General features: G+C 37.7%; 3 protein-coding genes and 1 non-coding gene across 5 annotated transcripts; 1 reads left to right on the top strand and 3 right to left on the bottom strand.

Moving 5' to 3' along the window:
• Positions 1-1,289: 1,289 nt before the first annotated feature.
• On the bottom strand, positions 1,290-7,029 carry LOC144636342 (uncharacterized). The gene is made up of 4 exons (XM_078495530.1): positions 5,878-7,029; positions 4,401-4,426; positions 4,037-4,174; positions 1,290-2,813 (listed from the first exon to the last, which is right to left on the bottom strand). Exons 1-4 carry the CDS (start codon positions 7,025-7,027, stop codon positions 2,751-2,753), a joined length of 1,377 nt encoding a protein of 458 aa, XP_078351656.1. The 5' UTR covers positions 7,028-7,029; the 3' UTR covers positions 1,290-2,750.
• Positions 7,030-7,573: 544 nt separating this feature from the next.
• LOC144636380 (putative inactive tRNA-specific adenosine deaminase-like protein 3) lies at positions 7,574-11,818 on the bottom strand. Of its 2 annotated transcripts, none has more exons than XM_078495577.1 (8): positions 11,714-11,818; positions 11,548-11,619; positions 11,413-11,467; positions 11,204-11,277; positions 10,562-10,775; positions 9,946-10,054; positions 8,897-9,303; positions 7,574-7,769 (listed from the first exon to the last, which is right to left on the bottom strand). In XM_078495577.1, exons 1-8 carry the CDS (start codon positions 11,766-11,768, stop codon positions 7,574-7,576), a joined length of 1,182 nt encoding a protein of 393 aa, XP_078351703.1. In that variant the 5' UTR covers positions 11,769-11,818. The 2 variants fall into 2 exon arrangements, with proteins under 2 accessions (XP_078351703.1, XP_078351702.1); XM_078495576.1 differs by having other exon boundaries at positions 11,705-11,818.
• On the bottom strand, positions 10,890-10,961 carry Trnae-uuc (transfer RNA glutamic acid (anticodon UUC)). Its single transcript has one exon. It is a non-coding gene; the product is annotated as a tRNA-Glu (tRNA).
• A 1-nt stretch (position 11,819) lies between the features above and the next one.
• Positions 11,820-19,596, top strand: LOC144636449 (mitochondrial amidoxime reducing component 2-like). The gene is made up of 7 exons (XM_078495658.1): positions 11,820-12,031; positions 13,837-14,013; positions 14,656-14,818; positions 15,106-15,246; positions 16,652-16,719; positions 18,034-18,105; positions 18,270-19,596. Exons 1-7 carry the CDS (start codon positions 11,820-11,822, stop codon positions 18,388-18,390), a joined length of 954 nt encoding a protein of 317 aa, XP_078351784.1. The 3' UTR covers positions 18,391-19,596.
• The last annotated feature ends 764 nt before the right edge of the window (positions 19,597-20,360 follow it).

Below are 20,360 nucleotides of genomic sequence, written 5' to 3' on the forward strand. Positions count from 1 at the left end.
GTAATGAGTAAAAGATTTTGGAAACACAGTAACCGAAAAAATTATAATAATCGCGACAACAGTTAATTGTTCAACTTTGTTTCGGTCCAGAGATCTTGAATAAATATATCTTTACTAGATAAGTGTGTAGTATAGTAGGTTTTTTTTACGATTTTTTAAGGAAACAAAAAATTATAAAAAGGGCTAAATACTACTTCCTATCTATCGATAGCTCAGTGTTAATCATCTTTTTACTACAAAAAATTGTACAGCGCGCGCATCATCCAACGCTTACTTCAAACGTTTCTCCTTTTTGTCCAAATCCAGGCCTTGAAACGTGTTTGGCGCTGTTGTGAGTATAAAAAATAAATATCGTGGTCTGATATATATATTTGCAGGTTATTTGTGCTTAAAGCCAGGTTCTCATACGATCGTCTCTGTCGCTTCAAAAAGTTTGCTTGCTCCAATCACCTCAGACTTTGCAAACGACAGAAGCGACAGAGACGATCGGGGCGATCATATGAGAACCAGCCTTTAGTGTTTAGATCACAACTGACGTCACAAGTGCGATAAGCATAGGTAAGCGCAGTGCCATTATTGCGCTTTCTGCTTTCGCTGCCCATTCTTGGGTCGCGCATTTTCCCTGCCCATTCCCATGACCGTCCCTCGATTTAACATTTAAAGATGCATAATGAATTAATTACTCAGTGGTCACACTTGCTAATTATGCGACGTTGCGCGAAACAATTTCAGCGCGTCTGTTGTGGGCAATAGTTTGTAACCTGTTCCAGGCATTCGGCTAGTTTGAAGACAGCGCAAAACGTCGATTGAGAACAGAGCGACGGACTTGAGGCAAGGAGAGACCGTCTATGACCAGCCCTTGTCTAATTTTTTTTATCACTGGCAACAACTGAAACAGAGTCAATGGCGTAGCGCAATTATAAGCTATTTCCTGCCGTTTTCGCTCTCCAGTATCTAACCAGGGGCAGCTAACTAGTGAGGACGAGGTTGAGTGGAAATAGCGGGGAGAAAAAATGGCCAATAAGGGTTTCAAAAAATGGATTGGTTTCTAGTTCGGTCTTTTCTCTTTTGAGTGCAAAAGCACTGAACAGTTGCGATTTACTCTTTTTCGCTACCTGATTCGGTTACCGTCGCTTTTTTGGTTACGGAAATTACTTTCCGCGTCAGCAGTGCCGCGCAATATTGTCTGCAGCGTGTAGCCAAATCGACTGACAAGATTTCAAGTCACTCGCAATATTAGTTAGGGAACTTAAAACAAGAGCGCCTTTGAAAACTTGGCATTTAACATATACACACAAAAAAATTTGATTTATTTATAGGACTTTTTTTACCTTAGATTTAACAAGGTACTTTATACAAAACTAGTCTTTTCCTTCTTCAGCTCAAAATACCTCAACTACCTTTTTAAAGGGTGAGGGTGTTTACATGTCAAATCTATATACTGGTGTGTACGATTTCATTCTCATACACGTAAGTGACTGGCAGTCGTGCCTTTGCCACATTTTTGTCTGCTGAGCGGTTAAGTACCAGCAGAAAAATTGGCTACTAGTTTTTGGGTGGCCATTAATCTGTCAGGTTTTTCATTTGTGCATAATTTTATACCCATATCATTATGTAAACACCTCCTTGAAACAATTAACAACTAACTCAAACAAACCCTTTTGAATCATTATGAAGAGTCACAATAATTTATTATTTAAGAATAACATTTAAATAAATTAACCAGCGCAATAATTATTCCCTAATTATGTGTGTTTTCTGATTGGTCATTCAAAAGCTTTAGACTATTCAATGATAAATCATACAATTCTTATTTAAAAAATGATGTAAAATGTCCTACATGATATATCACGCTAGAAAACTGCTGGCATTAAACTAACATGTACTTTTTTATGTTAAATACATTAAAGCTATGGTAGAACCTTCACTTTTGTTTAGTTGGTTGCCTGGATTCTTCAGGACATACATATTACATTGCAGTTACATGTCTGACACATTTCAGTAAAAAAATGTAAGTGACTGCTGTGTGAAGCGAGAATCAAATCTGACTTGGTAAATTACACCAAGCATTTGTATACTCTTAATTACAACTTAAATGAGAACTTCAAAACTAAAAATACTGACTTGCAGCAAGTCTGCTACCTTCTGTGTGACTTCTGTAGCTATCAGAAACAATCATATAATTGCCAAATGTTACCTTTGATCAGGCGTTCTTGTTTTCCTTCTGCGACAAAGAAAAAAGAACGCCTGATTGCAGGTTACCGTATTTATTCGATTAAACGCCTCCCTCGAATAAACGCCACACATTAGGGCATGAATATTAATAGACGTCGCCCTTGACACTCGAAATGCCGAAAAATTTAATAAACGGTGCAGCGTTTAATCGAATAAAAATACGGTATGTCAAATGAGATCAAAGCATTTACAGAAGGTTGTCCTTAATGCCATTTCTCCACAGTGATTGGCTCAAATCACCCAAGTTGAAATGCGTCATTTTCATTCTGCAATGTGGATGTTTCTCACTGACCCTGTGGCCAGTAAGTTTGTATGTAATTCATTTACAGCAAGATTACAAGATTAAATTCAAAAAGCATAGCTATCTTTCTTTGCTGTACACTTCATGTTCTTTTTGAAAACTCTCTAAGCTTACAATCTTCTCTTCTTGACCACTTTATGTATTAATCAGTCCTGCTGGATCTCACATTGTCCCTGGCATCCTCCCCACCTGTAAGCTATTACATTAAAGCACATCATTCTTCATCACTGGAATGTGACAGCAAATTTAATTGGTCCATGTCTAGATGTCCTGGTGCCTGCAGAATAAAAGGCTGTTCTTAGTACATGTACTTTTGAAGAAAGTGTTAGTTCTGTTCTGTAAAGTAACCAAGAGTGTTTCTATGCCATTCACGTCTCTCTTCACACAACATTCTCATTATTAAGTAAAAACTCACACAAAATTGGACTGTAGCATTGCAAGGAGAGTTGGTTCTCGAGCCATTTTAAAACATGCTATTTCTTGAACCCATTCACCATGTGTTGGTTCTGCACCATAAAGTGATCAAGTGTATTGCTAGCGTTCCCCCCCCCCCCCGTCACTTGCTATGCATTGTACTGTGCCATGTCACTTGTCAACTCTTTTCTTGGCATATGCAAATTTTGGATGCTTCTTGTGTTTAACAGGGTCGTAACCAGGTATATGGGATCAGGGATCACAGCCTTGGGATCAGGGATCACAGCCTTGGGATCGGGATCACAGCCTTGGGATCGAGATCACAGCCTCGGGATTGGGATCATGGACCCGGGATCCCGGGTCACAAGTCATGGGATCCGGATCGGCCAATCAGATCGGATCAGAATGGAATCAGGGATGAAATGTTGCCACATTTTAGGGATCAGGAATCAAAATTTAGAGCTAAAATTTGGGATCAGCGATGAAAAAATATACCTGGTTACGACCCTGGTTTAACATATTAAACAACAACCTAGAAGAGACAAAAGACAGCTTAAGAATTTCCTCTTCTCCTATACTTAGGCTCAAAAACCAGGGATGTAGCTAATAGCCTGCTTCTGGCTTATTTCACTGGCTTAAAGAAAGACAAGAAGTCTTATCTCTGGCTGAAATTTTACTAGAAAACCAAGATTAGGGGTTATTTTAAAGGTGCACAGGCCAGAGAAAAGCCAGTTGAACTTGTTAATTAGCCCGCTTTTTTTGTTTGTTAGCTATATCCCTTAAAGAAATGCAGGTGTCACAGCTCTTACAATCAAAACCCAAGCCACCATAGGTAAGGTAAGGTAAGGTAAAACTTTATTTATGCAGGGTGGCCCATTCAGCACAGTGGCTGGTCTCCAGAGGGGCCCTGCTAAATACAATTTCTAAAAATATAAAATATCTAATTGTTTAAATAGTTACAAAAATAGAGTTAAAAGCTAATGTTTAGTAATTGAAATAGTTATATAAAAGAGTTTAAAAACTAAAGCGAATTACAAGCATGAACTGGTAACAGATGTAGCCACTAATATCTTGATATTTTTTTACCTTTCCAAAGTAGCGAACTTTCTTTAACTTTCTTCTGCGGCAACATCTGCACAGCACAACCAGGAATGCGATGAGAAGAGCAACACACGCACCAGCACCAATTGGGATGAGCACATTTACATAGAAAAATTTCACATTCTGTAAAATGTATGAATATTCAGTCAGTAGTTATTGAAAACAGTCTAGAATAAAATTCTTTTGTATATCATGTCTCACTTGTTACGACAAGTAAACAGTTGTTATAGCAAAACAAAATTTGGAAAATTTAAAATGTAATATTGAAATATAATCAACAACAACAACTTTATTTTCTTCCTTTGATGACAATATTTTTAAGTACAAAAAAAGTCAAATATATCAATACCTTTTCATCATCAATAGGCGATGGCACTGAAAGAGAAGATATAAAAAGTTTATTATGACATGTATTACATACCTACTCCGAATAAAAATAATACAATAAAAAAACAGCTCTTAATCAAAGTGCTTCATCTAAATCTGAAACTACTTAAACAGTGTAAGCAACTGTGACCTTGGAGCATGGCACAGACTGGAAAAATTCTGACATTAGAACATTGTATATGTTGTGGTTTAATTTTTTCTTTGGTTTAAAATTTTTAAAAACAGTTTGATTTTTATTTTTCATTGTCTTATTTTCATTAAAATAATCTGAAACAAAGGGAAATAAAAATCAAACTGGTTTGAAAAATTTTAAACCAAAGAAAAAATTAAACCACAACATATACATTAGAGGGTTTATTATAGGGGGTTGTTCAGTTGGCAGACTACTATATTTTTTTGTCCTAGACCACAAATTCTATAATTATTTTCTAATGAAGACCGAGACTGCCATAAATTACTTGACCGTAACAGACCGACGCTCGAAATTGGCTTAGTCCACCAGACTGCAAGAGTATAATAGACCCTCTAGATTAATTATGGGACATAATTACCCACATTTATCAAAGCTAACTTTAAGACTTAAGTAAAACTGTGTTTTACAACTAATTTTTGTAACAATTATTTTCTACCCTATTAAAGCTGTGGTTATAACCACAAATTATATATTCGATCGTGCAATGACATTTCAGAGTTTAAGCGCAAACTTAAGACACATCTTTTAAGGAAAGCTTTTAGTTAGATATGTTTATAATTTGTTGTATTTTTACAATAAACTTAGGTGAATTAGTTAGCCTTTTTATTCTTTTTAATTATTTTATTGATCTTTTTTATTATATACAAATTGTAACTTTTTAATATAGATATGTAATTTTAAATTGTAAATAACTTGTAAAGCGCTATTGGTTAGAAATAGAAATAGCGCTAAATAAATTAAGTATTATTATTAAAGTATTATTAAATTGTGGTTGTCAAAACCAATATCATGCTTTTGAATTTCTATATAATAAGAGTTGGTTTAAAAGCTTATACCCTGCACACACTCTTACACTACATTGTAGATCCCACATACAGTAGGATCTGTGTTTCACAAGCCTTAAAAGCTTGGCTTCAAAAACTTTGTTGGCTTACAAGGGGTTCAAATATACATAATTTGCATATAAACTTTTATTTGTGCATTAGGTGGATGGGAGGCTAGTCCATAAATAATTTCCTTCCCATTTTCAGTAATTTTTTTTTTTAATTTTTCAGAAAATAATTACATGCAAAATTATGCTACAGGTGCCTTTGAAGCTGTCAAAAAAGTCAAATTTAAAATTTTATGTCTACAACCACAAATTCGTCGACTCTATTATTATTTCGGCAATTTAAGTTTTTCCTATCTTCTGAAAGTGAAAAACATTAATATAAGGAACTTTCTTTTTCTACAATTAAAAACTTACTTGAGTGTTGGCCCGTTGAGGACTCGTCTTCGCTCAATGTAGTTGTTTTCTGTGAAGACTTTTCCTGTGTTGTTGTGGTGGTCTCGACTGTCTTTACCGTCTTCTTCTTCGTTGTGCTTGTAGTTGTCTGTGTTGTGCTTTCTTTCGCTGTACTCTCCTTCGTGCTTGGAGGAAGAGATTCCTTTGCGGTAGTACTGGCAGTCGTGGATTTCTCAGTCGTCGTCGATTCTTTCGTTGTACTCTCCTTCGTGCTTGGAGGAGGAGATTTCTTCGCGGTAGTACTGGCAGTCGTGGATTTCTCAGTCGTCGTCGATTCTTTCGTTGTTGTACTTGGCGTAGAAGGCTGCGTTGTCGTCGTTTCCGATGTTTTTTTCTGTGTAGTTGTACTCGATGTTTGATTACTTTCTTTTGTGCTCGTGATTGAAGGTTTTGTCGCGTTTATAAGTGTCGCGTCCAAATGAGTGGTCGGTGTGGCAACGGTTGTAGAATTTGTAGTAGTCGAAGCGGTCGAGTTTGCACTGGTTGTGTTAGATTTTGCTTCTGTAACTTTTGGCATTGATGTTGAATTAGCTGTAGTGGTAGCTGAGGGATGTGCTGAAGTAGTATTCGGGGTTTTCGTCGCTGGAGTAGCTGTGGTCGTGTTAATGGACGATGTTGCGCTCACGACTGTGCTTATCGCGGAATTATTTGCAACATTTGAGGTGTTGGGTGATTGCGTCGCATTGGAAACCACAGAAGGGCTTATGGAACTATTAACGCTACCATTTTTACAAACCAGTGACAAATTACCCGTTTTAACTGTCTGGCAGTGCTTGGTTAGATTTAACGTAGTGCCATTACACGAAATTATCGGTTGTGTTCTATTTGGTGAGCAAATATCTGTCAAATTGAGGTGGATCGCAGTTTCGTTGCCGTGCAATGTTCCGTTTTGCGCCGTACAGTTCGAAATCGTTGCATTGCACGAAGCTTTTACGTTGGCAGCTGTAGAATTCTGCAGAGTAGAATTGCTATTGCTTGATGTTGTGTTTACTGATGATACATTCGCTGCAGCCATAGTTTCCTTCAAAGGAGCAGCCTTTCCGTGAGAAATACAAAGTGGCATCAAAACGGTAATTGCCGCTAAAATGGCTAACGCCAAGTTCTTACCCATTTTCCCTTCAAGAGGAATACGCACGACTTTGCCACAGATAAGGCTCACGCAGATATCTGACAGGTTCTTCCAATAAGTGAAATCGCGTTAGTCTCCTTCTTGAAGATTTATCAGAAGGTTTGAATGCGGTAATGAATTAAAATGAAGCCCGCGTTTAACTGCGTTGATACAATAGTGACTCGGAATGTGTGACGTCAGCAAATTGTCGATTTCCTTCAATGTCTTTTGTTCTCTATTGGCACAATAAATAATTCATTCTCGAAAGTGATTAAAATTGTGGACACAAGCATTCGTACTTTGTTTGTTTAACGATGAAAATAGTCCTTATAGATTGAAATTTTGTTGTTACATCTGCGCCAAAAAGGCTAATAATATATAGACAGTCAATACTCAGATGAGAATTTTGTCACCATATACATATCAAAACAATGTCTTCATCAAATTTTCTTAATTTCTCTTCTTTCTTTAGCAGTCTTTTTATGCAGTTTCCCTGCAAAGATTCCTGCCAAGGGCTTGCAGCTTATTTGCCAGGGCACAATATAATTTTTAAATTCGTTCTGAAGGAGATCTTAAAAAGACAGTTCTGCATTCTTCCTCTAAGACACCACGGAACACTTCAAAGTGGTGATTAAGTCCAGCTTGAGTGTGGATTTTATATCGGCTGCCCAAGGCTCCAGTAATGCTGTCTGCACAACCATAAAATACCCGTCTGATTCTGGAATGGACTAGGGCCATTGCACACCTTAAATAAAAAGGAAAAAAACATTTTTTTATGACTTCTGATCTTTTAGGTTCCACTCTAAAATATCCCTTATAAATTACATGTAGTGTACATGATCGAATGATCTCTACAAGATCCCCATAAAATAGGGAAGACTCCGCTATATTTTTTTCATTATTAAATATATTATATTATTAATTATAAATATTTTTATAAGTATTGATATATCATTATATATTATTATCAGTATTAAATATATTTTTTTAAATAATAATATATTTAATGCATTATTAAGTATATTAGCATTATTATTAGTGTTGTTTTTTAAATTACTATGTACTGACCTCCATTTAACCAGGTCTGCTGAACTGGTTATACTAAAACAAAGCTCATACCCCCAAGCTTTTAGTTTAGAATTTGCAGAAGTTTATAAAATAAAATGCTGAAAATATTTGATGATAATGTAATGAGCTATGAAGAAAAAAAATGTTTTTTTTCCCTACGAATAAATTTTTGCACATTTTAATTTTCTCTTTCTCTTTTTAGAACGCCTTTCATAGAATATCACAAAAAAACATAAACCCTCATGAAATGAAACAAAACAAAACAAAAACAGCATTGACTAAGGTTAGCTATGGGCCAATGGAAACCTCGCAAATACGCCATGTACTTTAAGTTCTGAACAGGGAAGCCAGAGAGCCTGTTTGGCTTTAGTGACACACAGCAGCAGTTTTGCCCCCAGGGGTGAAGCTATAAGTTCATTAATTACAGCTTTACCAGCACCCGCTGAGAAGTAGGGGGGTTAGTGTCTTGTATAACAGCACAACACTATGCCGACTGGCTGAGGCATATAAACGTCTGCCCAGTCCATTGATCCAAGTAGAAATAGGCAGTCTAGGGTGTGACTTGGAGCAGCACAGACGGGACAGAGCAGGCAAGGGGAGCGACAGAACTCTTTCCTCTTTGCCACTGCAAGTTTTTTTTTTTTTTTTTTATTCATTACTTGCCACGTGCAAGTTGCTCTTACCCTTGCTCTTGTGCCATGCGCTAACTAGCTATACCTGCTATGCAGGCTAACACAACCCTGTCACCATAAAAATTAATGTTAAAATAAATTTGTCAGTTTAGTATAACTGTTATCTACTTACATAGCACAAGGCTCTCTTGTGACATAAAGATCATATCCAGTGCACAGATAAGGCCCTGTCTTGCATTTATCACCAGTGTCGTTTGACAAGTTACATGTTTGACTACAATCAGATGATTTCACATCCAGGAAATGACCTGTTTCTGATGATCTACTGTCCATAACATGACCATTGCCAGCAATAGTATAAGCTCCCTGCTGCAGTTGTGAATCGATGTTTTTTAATGTCCATGTACCATTTTTCTCCACGTGGTCAAGCTGCCACGCCCCTGATGACTGACTGTGTGCCACTAAATCAAGACAGACCATGACAGCATGCTGAAGTGGGTGTCCTGCACACCGCAGGTCGTGGCACACAGCTATGGGGTGGTTTCGTTGTGGATCTACAATCACAGCACCGACATGGAACTGTGAATAAAACAGACATTAGATCAGCACACTTAAATTTAAATTGCAAAATAGGAATCAAATGCCTCCCTGCGAGAATTTGGTATTAAACCACCTTTTCACCTTTTATGATCTGATTTTTATCTTCTTAAAGAACTTCAAAAGAGATAAATGTACCTTGGGATTTTTGGTTACTATTAAAAGTTATGCTGAGCAACTCCCCAGGGGAGGTACTCTGGATTTCAAGTGACAGGGATGATCGAATGGGGGCAAAAATCAAGACCCAAAAAAATCCCTAGGGCTTCCAACATAACCCTAAAAAATCCCTAGATCAAAAATTGACCCCCAAAAATAAAAAGCGAAAAATTTGTTTGTACTTTAATGCCCCAAAACACCCAACCTAAATCAAAAAAGTATTTGCCAAATTTTCCTACCCAAAAAAATCATTTGATCATCCCCGTCACTTGAAATCCTGAGTACTCCCCTTGAACCAACTCATGGATAGATGGCTGGGTGGGTGGAGAGACAAAATAGTGAGTGGGTGGTTGGGTGAAAGGATAGATGGATGGATGGATGGATGGAGAATGGACAGACAGATGTGTGTATGGGTGGGCGGATGAAAAGATTCACTGATTTTGATTTAATACAGCTGTTTTAAACTACCTTTCCAGAATTTGTCTTTTCTGCTGCTGTTAATGCCATCCTCATAAACTTTGTAATAAGCACAAGTTCATCTTCATCGAATAATTCACCTCTCAGTGCTCTTGAAACACTAAAAAATTACAAAATAAAACTACTGAAAGTGCAGATATTGTTTTTGCTTTTCAATAGGACCTGGTGTTTCCAAATTTATTTGTGGGACTACTGTAAATGTGCATGTTTTGTTCCTTTAAATCAACCAATAAAAAACCAGTTAGGGTAGGCAGTTTGGTTTGAATCACCCCACCTCTTTGAGAAATTCCAGTTAAGCTCCACCTTTAAAAAGTTTGGCTTTTGATACCTCACCCCCTTGGAACCTCCAATGACCTTCTATATGGTGGCATGGATATCTTCTGGAACTGCACGTTATTACCAAATTCAGACTCAATAAAAATGATTTAACACTAAAATTATTCTATTTTTCCTGCATACAAACACTTCTTTTTTGCCATATCTGTACCTCACCCCCATAGCATACTATCATACTCCCACCCCCATGCAACTTTCTTCTTACCCCCTAGCATGTTTCTCTACCCCAGCCCCCAACAAACCAAAAATTCAAGATAGACTACAAACATACTATTTATCCTCATGGAAGTTTACTGGCCAGAGCTTAGAGGCTTGATTAAATTGTTCTCTTGTCAGTGGTGGGTTCTTTGCAACATCGACCACAAATGGCCGCCCAAAAGATGCTTTTGTTATTTCATTTTGCTCTAAAAAAATTTCGTTTGATGAACTGAGCAAATCTATGCTCTTGTCTTCCTTTAAATGCAAAATAATTTGAAGAACAGTATCTAAAAAAACAGAAAAATATTAAAAATACATAAAATCTCTAAAGAAGATAAACGAAAAAGAAAAAAAAACAGGTGTAAAATTTAAAAAAAAAGGAGAAAAAAAAAATAATTGTGTTCCCATACCGGGAGTCGAACCCGGGCCGCCTGGGTGAAAGCCAGGAATCCTAACCGCTAGACCATATGGGAGATCGCATACTCGTAAGCGAAAATTTGACAATCATATGTCTTTTGTGCATATTTGATTAGCAATCGCTCTTTGCTGAATTTACAATTTTAGCGAGGACATTTTCCCTTCTTGTTCTGGAAACAATTTTTTATGTTTAGCACGAAATACATTTCCCTCGTAACACAATGAAGAAAATTGCTCGGCGTAAATTGAAACGTACACGAAAAATCCGACCCAATGTTTTATATTTTTAATAGCTCACCTTTTCCCGTTTTAAGACATCGAACTCTCTTTAAATGTCCTAAATCTGTCAAAGGGTACTTATCGTTAAGAATTCTACAAAGAAAAAAAAAGCTGCCATTGTAATTTAGCCTAACAAAAAAGCGCGAGAATGGACAAGAATGCCAAAATAGCGCTAAATACATGCAAAATCAAGATTTAGAGACGATTTTGTTCTTCGTGTGGACTTACCTTATCAGCTCTGATGTCCGGGTTTTGTCCTTTATTTCAGCAGCATAAACTTGAACTGCAAATTCATAGCGTACAGACTTAATTAACTTGTAAAGATTCGGAAAATCGCAAACTTAGAAAATCTGCTACCCTGACCTGTTTGAAAATCCCGCGTGTATTCGTCCGCGAGCACAGCTTGGGGTACAGCTGTCTTCAATCTGTTGAATTCTAAACAAACGAGAAAAGGATGATGGTGAATCAGCTTTAACATTACGATTTTTATTTCTCTGAAACTATGATGAGAAATCCTAACTAGAAATACCGGCATTCGTTTTCTCCAGCCTCGCTTTCTTTCTCTCGGGCTCAAAGAGCGCCATCTTTGTTTTGGTGGGATTGGCCAGGCTACCAAGCCAGGAGATTGAATCATCATGGCGTCCTCTTACTCCAAATATCTGTTGATCGGTCTACCTGTCGTGGCTTTGGCGGGTTTTGCTGCACTGTGGTGGCAACAAAATAAGAGAAGACGGTCTTATAAGGAGGTGGGGCGCGTTTGTGGGCTGTTCATTTACCCCGTCAAGTCGTGCAAAGGAATTAGTCTCCAGGATGTAAAATGTGTCAAAGAAGGAATGGAGTTTGATAGGTGGGTATTCAGTATATTGCCTCTTCTTGTGAATTGTTACTACTAACAACTCCGGGTATCTTAGCGGATTATCAAGGCTAAGAACAGTTCTAAATCAAGCGAAAAATTGTAAGTTGAAATATCCCCATGTGTTCTCCAAGATGTGCACCCTAAGGAGGCAGGGCCTAAAGATTAAGGCTCATAAGACTCATAAGCCTTCGGTGCGCCTAATATAAGCTTACTGCGATTTTAGAATTTCTGGTACACGGCATGGAAATTAAGGAGAACTTTAAGTCTCAAATTTGTATGGAATTGTATGCATTAAGCAGAGATGCCAACCATATTTGGAATGGGGTATCCATTTCAGAGAAGTTTCCTAGAACAGGGTATGATATTTGAATGCACGAAAGTTTTAAATTATGAGAAGTCAAAACTGGGTGTATCACTCTGAATGCAAATTCTTTTTAAAACGGGGTGCTATTTTGGTGGAGGGGGACAGGGGGGCGGAAGACCGGGAGAAAAGGGGCGAGAAGCAGGAGAAGAGAGGGCGGGAATCAGGATTCGTAAGGTGGCAGGAACCAGGAGAAATATATATTTCGCTATATTTTGCAATATGGAAGGTGCGGTGGCCTAATGGTTAGAGTGCTGGACTCCGGATCGAGCGGTCCGAGTTCGAGCCCTGGCCGGGATCACTTGTGTTGTGTTCTTGGGCAAGACACTTTACTCTCATAGTGCCTCTCTCCACCCAGGTTTATAAATGGGTACCGGCGACATAATGCTGGGGGGAACCCTGCAATGGACTAGCATCCCATTCAGGGGGGAGTAGAAATATTCCTAGCCGCTTAAGGCTATGGAAACCGGGATAAGCTCCGGCAGTGTGGGCCGCTTGGCTCGTGGCTTCTTCCTTTATATTTTTCAATAGACATGGGACAACTCACAAAAGATGGGAACCACCACAGAAAGGGGCAGGAAGCGGGAGAAAAGGTACGGGAAGCGGGAGTAAAAGGTACGGGAGGCGGGAGGTTCAGACCCCCCTATCCCCACCCACATTTTGGAGACCCGGGCAGCACATACCTGAGAACCTCTTCCCAGGTTCTTTACCCACAAAATGGAGTAAAAAGTTATAACTGAAAGCAAGGGATTGTGGATGAAAATGCTGCTGGTGTACGTAGGAGCTTGCGAAAGCTCTAATCAGCCAAAAATAAATAAAAAGACAAAGATAAGAACTGCAAGGCTGACTCTATCATGTCGTCGTCCACATAGTGTTAGCCTTGCAGTTCTTGTCTTAGCTCGATCTGCTGATTCAACTACAAAAGCATGTCAAACATCCAAAAAAATTCTCACGTATTTCAAGCACTCTTATTTGTATCGAGGGGAATTAATGATGCGTGCAGGAGACTGGAGGATTTGGTGTGTATTTGGAGAGCCTCTTATGCAGACAACCTTTGTGTATGGTAATATGTGATAATGATTAAAAATCAATGGAAAATATGTACCAAATTGTCATCATCTACTTCCTTATTTCTCCTCTGGGAGAATAGGGCCTTTTACCAAATTGTACCAAGGGTAAATTTATTGAACCTGGCAACATTAATTATTTTGCACCTGGGCAAACAGCATGTTGCACAAAATTTCAACAAAATGACCCCGACCAGGGATAAAACTTGGACTGCTCAATCTACAGTTAAGTGTGCTAACCGTTGGGCCACTCAGTATTTCCCACAAATACCATTGAAGCAAACTCCACATGAATAGCAGGGATCTGTTTGTTTACAGGTCTGTAAAGTGTTGCTAGATAATGAGATCAGTCTAATTTATTTTAACAGGCGCTGGATTCTTTTGGATGAGAAAGACGACTTCGTTTCCCAGCGTAAAGACCCAAAGCTAGCTTTGGTGGTTCCACACTTTGAGGATGACAAACTTTGTGTTGATGCTCCTGGAATGGAAACGTTAAAACTGGACATAGAGTTACAAGGGGATAAAAAAGAATATAAGAGGATACGGTAAGGAAAGCGATTAATACCAGTTGATTGTCAGAGCATACATTACTTTTTTAATACCGGTACATTCTCTGCTATGTCAAGTGCATTCTACTGCAGAGAAAATATTTATGTCCTAACAAGCAGAAAAAAAAAAACAGTCACAGTGATGTAGGAAGGACATGACCTATTGTTTTTGTTTACTGGAGACTAGAAGTGAAAAACTTACATGTACAAGCAGTATTCACCATAGTTAGGGGCTAAGCAAGCAAATGAACAAGATAAAATTACATGTACATGAACACTGTGAGCTAGGAAGCTACCGGTAAATGCAAACAAAATACTAGAAAAGTTTTGCTCGGCAATATGCGCACGTAAAACTAGTTGTGTCATTAGTGACTAGCATGAGTAGTGACAAGGGTTATACCATAATGTGACATGGAAGCTCAGATGATAATTGCAAATTTATGCCGAACATTATAAACACATTTTTTATGCGCCTTCCATGGGGGAGGTATGTTTTTATGTTTTTTTAGATAGTTTCAGTGAAGATGTGCTAGGATCATTGTTAAGCAATGGAAAAGTAACTTGAAGCTTTATGGCTCAAATGCACTTTTTTTAAGCTGGGTCAGTGTTAATCCTTGTTAATTTTTTTTCTACGCTCAGGGTCTTTAGAAATTATGGAGAAGGTCGATATGTTGGAGATGTAGCAGCAGAATGGTTCTCAAAGTATTTGGACAAACCTGGATGTAAAATGTATCAGCTGTCTAAACCTAGAATAATAAGGGAGGATGAGAAGTGGGGAGATGTTGCTCTACCAGATGACGAGGTAAAAACTGAGAATTAATAATAAAAAAATTGTTTCTTTATTAGCACCTAAAAGTATTCTTACTAGTTGGAGACCTAATAGTTAGCATGTTGGAGTCCAGTTGACTGGTCTGGGTTTATGATCAGTTGCTGCTGAACATATTGTATTGTATTCTTGAGCAAGACACTTCAATACAGTCCCTTGCTCCATCTAAGTTTGAGTATACATGTACCACCTCTGTAATAAATTGGTAATGATGCCCTACATGTATTTGTCATCTTTGTTTCTTTAATTTCATCTCTTCCAAGGCAGCATTTGGAGACTTTGCTCCATACATGATTGCAAATGAGGCATCTTTAGTGGCAGTCAATGAAGAACTTCCTTCACCAGTTACTATGGAAAGATTCCGTCCAAATGTTGTGGTTAGTGGTCTTGGGCGATATGAAGAGGTTAGTGTTTGTCATCTAAAATACAGCTGAATTTCTTGTATTGTAAGTAAACAACCATGGGACCTGATTAGAAGAGGTCAGTAATCTAATTGGAGATTAATTGTTCAGTACTGTCATCCGGCAGACTTATAATCAGATGTAGTTTTTTGTTTCCAGGTACAGACGGGCCTATAACCCGGGGGGGGGGGGGGGGGGGGGGAGGGGGCTACACCCAGTTATAAGCTCCATTGTTTCAGAATTAACAGGGCATTCCTTGTTCAAAATGGTGCATCATTCCATTTTTAATTGTCTTCCGACGAACATTTAGCCTGCGTAGCAGGCGTCTGTGTAGTTTTTAGCGCGCATAAAAGAGTGCGCGATCGCGAGAAGGCCGCGCGAGGAAAAAATCGAGGAGACGCCTGCCCGGAAACCCCCCTAAATCCGTTTTTTTTTTTTTCGTTCTCTGAGAGAATGAAAAATATCTTATTGGCTGGAATGGCCACGAGGGAATAACCGGTAAATTTTGATTGGCTCTGATCGTCACGAGGGATTAATTAGTCGCTTTGCGAAAAAAATCTGTCTGTCATTGCCCGGAAATGTGAGTCTTGTGAGAGTTGTATTTTGTCTGTCATCGCAAATTTGACTTGTGTATGTAAACACTGGAGCACGTGCATGTCTGCGGATGAGGCTTTCGAGTTTAAGATTTTAAGGAAGTGCCAAAGCAAGCTTGACTGTTTGATTTTTGAAATTCTTTTTATTAGACTTCTGAAACCAAAACTTAACAAACAGAGTGACTCGATCCGCGCGAAGTTATTTGTTTAGATATTTTTAGGTATTTTAATGTTCTTATTCTCGTCGTCTTATTCGCTTGCTTTACGTTTTTAATTATATCTTGTACAACTATGCATGTCATTCGCACAAAATTAGTTTTAGCTATTTTTAGCCTTTTTATTCTTATTGTCTATTGTATGTATACATGTACACATTTTAGCGCTTTTACTATATTTACACAATGTAATTTCATTCAAACACCTAACTTGAAAATGACCGTCGAACGGTCGAAACGTCGTTCAAATTTCTTAGCGTTCAATTTTATTATACAGTCAACTTCCAAAAACTTGTTGAGAACACTGTCTAGTACTTCTTTTAAACTTTTAACTTTTTTTAGCATTTTAGCGGTATCTTTTTAAAGTAGTTTTTATAGATAGATAGATATTTTATACATACTCTCTTTTACTTTAATTTTGTTTTATTTTACACAGCGCCCCCGTTGATACCAGTCCTGCGACTGAAGGGGTCATCCTGTTAAAATATTGATTATTATTATTTTATTATTATTATTATTATTATTATTATTATTATTATTATTATTTATTATCAAAACTTTTAAGTGTTTAATGTTAAGGGAATTGCCTTGCTCCTACAGGATGAATGGGTAGCAAAGATAATCAAAGTAGGAGATGTTGAATTTAGATTTCTAAAACACTGTGGGAGGTAAGTCAGTGATAATCTTTTTATTAATGAATGAATGAACATGTTTTGGACCCTCTGTTAATGTTAAGCATTCATAAATTAAAGTGTAGGTAATTTCATCAAAGTTTGTTACATTGTTTGCCATGGAAATGGGGATGGCTTGCCCTTATACAGTCACTGTACTTATGAATTGAGCTATGTTAGTCGGTTTGAGATATTTTGAAAGGTCTTTTTAGTGCAGAATGCACTTTTGTGATGGTTTGGTGGGCAGTCGTGTGATAAACCCCTAACGCGCTAATGTGTAAACTTTTAATCACCAATTAATTAATTAATTAATTAATTAATATCAATTAATTAATTATTCCTTGTGGAGGGGGTGGGGGTGGGGAGCACCTGACCGTACCCCTAGGTAAAACCTGGAGCACATCTACGTTACTTTCATATGAAGATCTCAAACGTATATATTTGTTTCAGAAAACCGTTTGCTCTCCTTGTGGTACTACTCAACGTAATTTACACCAAACGCATGCGCAGATTACTCATTAGTCTACGTTGTTTTCTGGAACTATCATGAACATCGCTTGTATTGCGTGTTTGCGGTAGGCTTCCTGCAGACTTCTTGGCGCCAAGTAAAAACCGCAAATTAATTAAATTAGATTTTGAGACTTTCACAGCGCTTTCGTAATAAGTTATGCAAAAACTTGCACCGGGATTTTCGGCGTGAACACCTGATAACCAGGAAACAAATATCCTAGCTGTACTGCGTCTTAAAAAACCTGTCGAAAAATATTTTTTTTGATCAGATTTGTTTCTTTAGTTTTTGAGAATCGTCTTTCGTGCAGTCTAAACCGTAACTTAATTAAATTAAACAAATGTCATCGATTCCGCCGTAAAACAAACAAAAAACAAAAGTTTCATGTTATCGCATTTTCAAGGAAGACAGGTATTTTGTTACAAACGAACAAAAGTGTCGTGTTACGTTTGCAAAGATTAGCGTAAGGAACACCTGGGAAAGAATACAAGTAGCCTGTGAACAGTTTTTCCGAAAGTAAAATAAAGCAAATAAACACGAACATATATAAAACATCATACTTTCAATTGTTCCATATTGCATTCTGCACTTACCAAATCATCGGGATTTTTTAATACCTTAAAGGGTAGATTTTCCCAAGCGGAGCCTTCCCATTAGTCCACTATAGGCTGTCCCCCCCGCCTCCAGGCCATTACCAGACTAAGGGCTGTTGGGGTCAGTTCATTGAGTTTGCTGTGCATCTCAAACTGATCATATATATCATATATTCCAACACATTTTTAAGAGTTTTATTGCTTTCAAAGGTGTTTATTAACAACAGTCAATCCTGACACTGGAGAAAAGGAAGGAGACGAGCCTTTGGCTACTCTGCGAAGGTGATTTAGCTTTCTTAACGTCTTGTTTCGACCCGAAGGAAATAATAAGGGATTTTTCTTTCATGTATGTATATAAGATTCAATCCATTCTGTGAATTATCAGCTAAACTGTAAAGCAATGGTTAATTGTTTTAATTGTATATCTGCTTTTTATTTTATTTCAGAATTCGTCTTCCTGAAGACAGAGATCCACGACAAGGCATTTCTCCTCGCTTTGGGGTCCACGTGGCTCCTGAGGGGGATGGTGTTATAAGGCTAGGCGATAGTGTAATGGTTTCTGTGTAACAGTAATATTAAGAACATCACTTGGAAGGCTTTTTAAAGTTAAGAGTTCATCATCTATTAATTTTCATGAGGCCTAGAAGAAGAAAAAAAGGAAAAAAAAATAAAATTTTTCAAACTTGGCCCAAAATTATGCAGGTCTAGTGAAGCTATTGCCAAAAAATTACTTTAAGCTCAATCAGAATATTCTTTCAGGTAAATGCTGACAATGACAGTTTGTTTGCTCTTACTTCTGTTCTCAAGGGGTGCACACAAAACACAACAAAAATTAACCTACAAATGGATAAAAAATACATTCATCAATAAATTAATATTACATCGAAAAGAAGACATACTCCTTAACACTTTGAATGGTATTTTACATGAACAATTTGACTGCAAAAATAAAATGTTGTATTTTCAGGATTTTTATTGTTTGGTTTATTTTGCCAATTTAGCATGGCAGAAAATGGCAAAAGTTAGAGAAGAAAAAACCAACTTGGCACATGGTGCAGTGTGATTAAAATATAAACCCGGCAGTGAAAAAGCAATGTTAAAGATGAATTCCAGTCCGTACTGCGCAATCTCGGCTGCAATGTTTATGTGAGCCCACACGAAGGGAATGTTTACAAGCAAAACTAAAAATTCCGCGACAAACTTACCTTTTTCTTCATTATTAACGCCAGATATCCTTGCAGAACAAATAATAACGAGTAGAAGAACCTTGACGCTATTTCAAACCGACGTTTTAGCTCATCGGAACTTCTTGAACGAAACGAACTGTAATGGCGGACTAAAAAAACGTCATGTATGCTGTCACCGAAGTGTAACATTTCAACAAATTCAAAATAAAAACGTAAACAAACCCCGAGTCTGCGCAGTACGGACTGGAAATCATCTTTAATATCTTCTAATAATGCAAATATAAGTTTTGGGCTGCTAAAACAAAATAAATTTGACAAAATAGTTTAAACGTGAACTTCAACTTGAAAATGATAAAAACGTAGGTAGTCATGCATAATAAAATATTTGAGTTTAAATCAATGATGTAAAACTTAAAAATTAGATGTAATATGGATGAAGTTTTTAAAATGACAATAAATTATAATAGTAACTATTTTTACTGCTCTGGTTCTATTAGCCTGCAGAGCAGGCAGTGTAGCTGGACATAGTCAGGATATGGTTCTGTAACTTATGCTGTTTTAATAAAGTAATGTTTCCAACTTTGAATTCTAATATTCTTTTTGTTGTTTTCAGTGCATTGCTCCAGTAGTTGTAGAACACTAACAGGAAAACTCGATTCAGTTTTTGCATAAAATCAAAGCTGTCAAAGCCTTGAATGTGTTAATATTAGCCCGCGTCACCAAAAAAAAAAAAAAACACTCAATCTAAAGGTTTCTTTTTCTCCCAATTCAAAGCCTTCCTCTCTGCCAATGTTACTTACTGGTAATCTACAGTTTGATATGTCCAAAGTGAAAAAATATGACTGAAAAGACATCAGAGAGAAATGATCAAATGATTATCAATAATCTGATTACTGTTGATTAGTGGTGGTCACAGCCTCGTCCCCAGTCGTCCCCGGCGAATTTGAATGTGACGTCACCCGCCAAGCTTGACGGGAAAGTTCGCCTATCGTAAGTTCGCTATCGCGCTCGGTTCCAGTCCTCCTCTGCTCACTCGCATAGCGTGGTATGGCCTGGGGACGAGGCTGTGGTGGTCAGATATTGTACTAAATATAAGCCGGTGAGCACTGGTCTCACATTCTCAGATTAACCTCAGGCTAAGTTTATGGAGGAGCAGAGGGGGTGGGGATAGGTGAAGGGTAGGGGGGGGGGGCAGAGAGAAGAAAAGAGTTTAGAGTGTCTAGAGGGTTTCACACCTCGCAATGCTTAATTCTATATTGAATATTTCTATATTATTCTGTCAGGAGCCAACTGGCTCTTGATTCTGTATTTTGCAAGATTTTTTCCCCATTGCCCCCACAAGAGTTTGAA

Source organism: Oculina patagonica, chromosome 13 (assembly GCF_052425735.1).
Source record: "Oculina patagonica isolate OP01 chromosome 13, crgOcupat, whole genome shotgun sequence".
Taxonomy (NCBI): Eukaryota; Metazoa; Cnidaria; class Anthozoa; order Scleractinia; family Oculinidae; genus Oculina; species Oculina patagonica.

Bases quoted from the DNA above. Each gene is read 5' to 3' on its own strand.
- LOC144636342 (XM_078495530.1), bottom strand. From the start codon at position 7,027: ATGGGTAAGAACTTGGCGTTAGCCATTTTAGCGGCAATTACCGTTTTG. The intron at 4,175-4,400 runs GTATTGATATAT...TACATTTTACAG, and splicing joins CGCCTATTGATGATGAAAAG to AATGTGAAATTTTTCTATGT. The intron at 2,814-4,036 runs GTAAAAAAATAT...TTTATTCTGCAG, and splicing joins AAGTTCGCTACTTTGGAAAG to GCACCAGGACATCTAGACAT.
- LOC144636380 (XM_078495576.1), bottom strand. From the start codon at position 11,768: ATGGCGCTCTTTGAGCCCGAGAGAAAGAAAGCGAGGCTGGAGAAAACG. The intron at 11,620-11,704 runs GTTAGGATTTCT...TCGTTTGTTTAG, and splicing joins AACGAATGCCGGTATTTCTA to AATTCAACAGATTGAAGACA. The intron at 7,770-8,896 runs GTAAGTAGATAA...TTTTTATTTAAG, and splicing joins ACAAGAGAGCCTTGTGCTAT to GTGTGCAATGGCCCTAGTCC.
- LOC144636449 (XM_078495658.1), top strand. From the start codon at position 11,820: ATGGCGTCCTCTTACTCCAAATATCTGTTGATCGGTCTACCTGTCGTG. The intron at 14,014-14,655 runs GTAAGGAAAGCG...TTCTACGCTCAG, and splicing joins AAAGAATATAAGAGGATACG to GGTCTTTAGAAATTATGGAG. The intron at 14,819-15,105 runs GTAAAAACTGAG...ATCTCTTCCAAG, and splicing joins TTGCTCTACCAGATGACGAG to GCAGCATTTGGAGACTTTGC.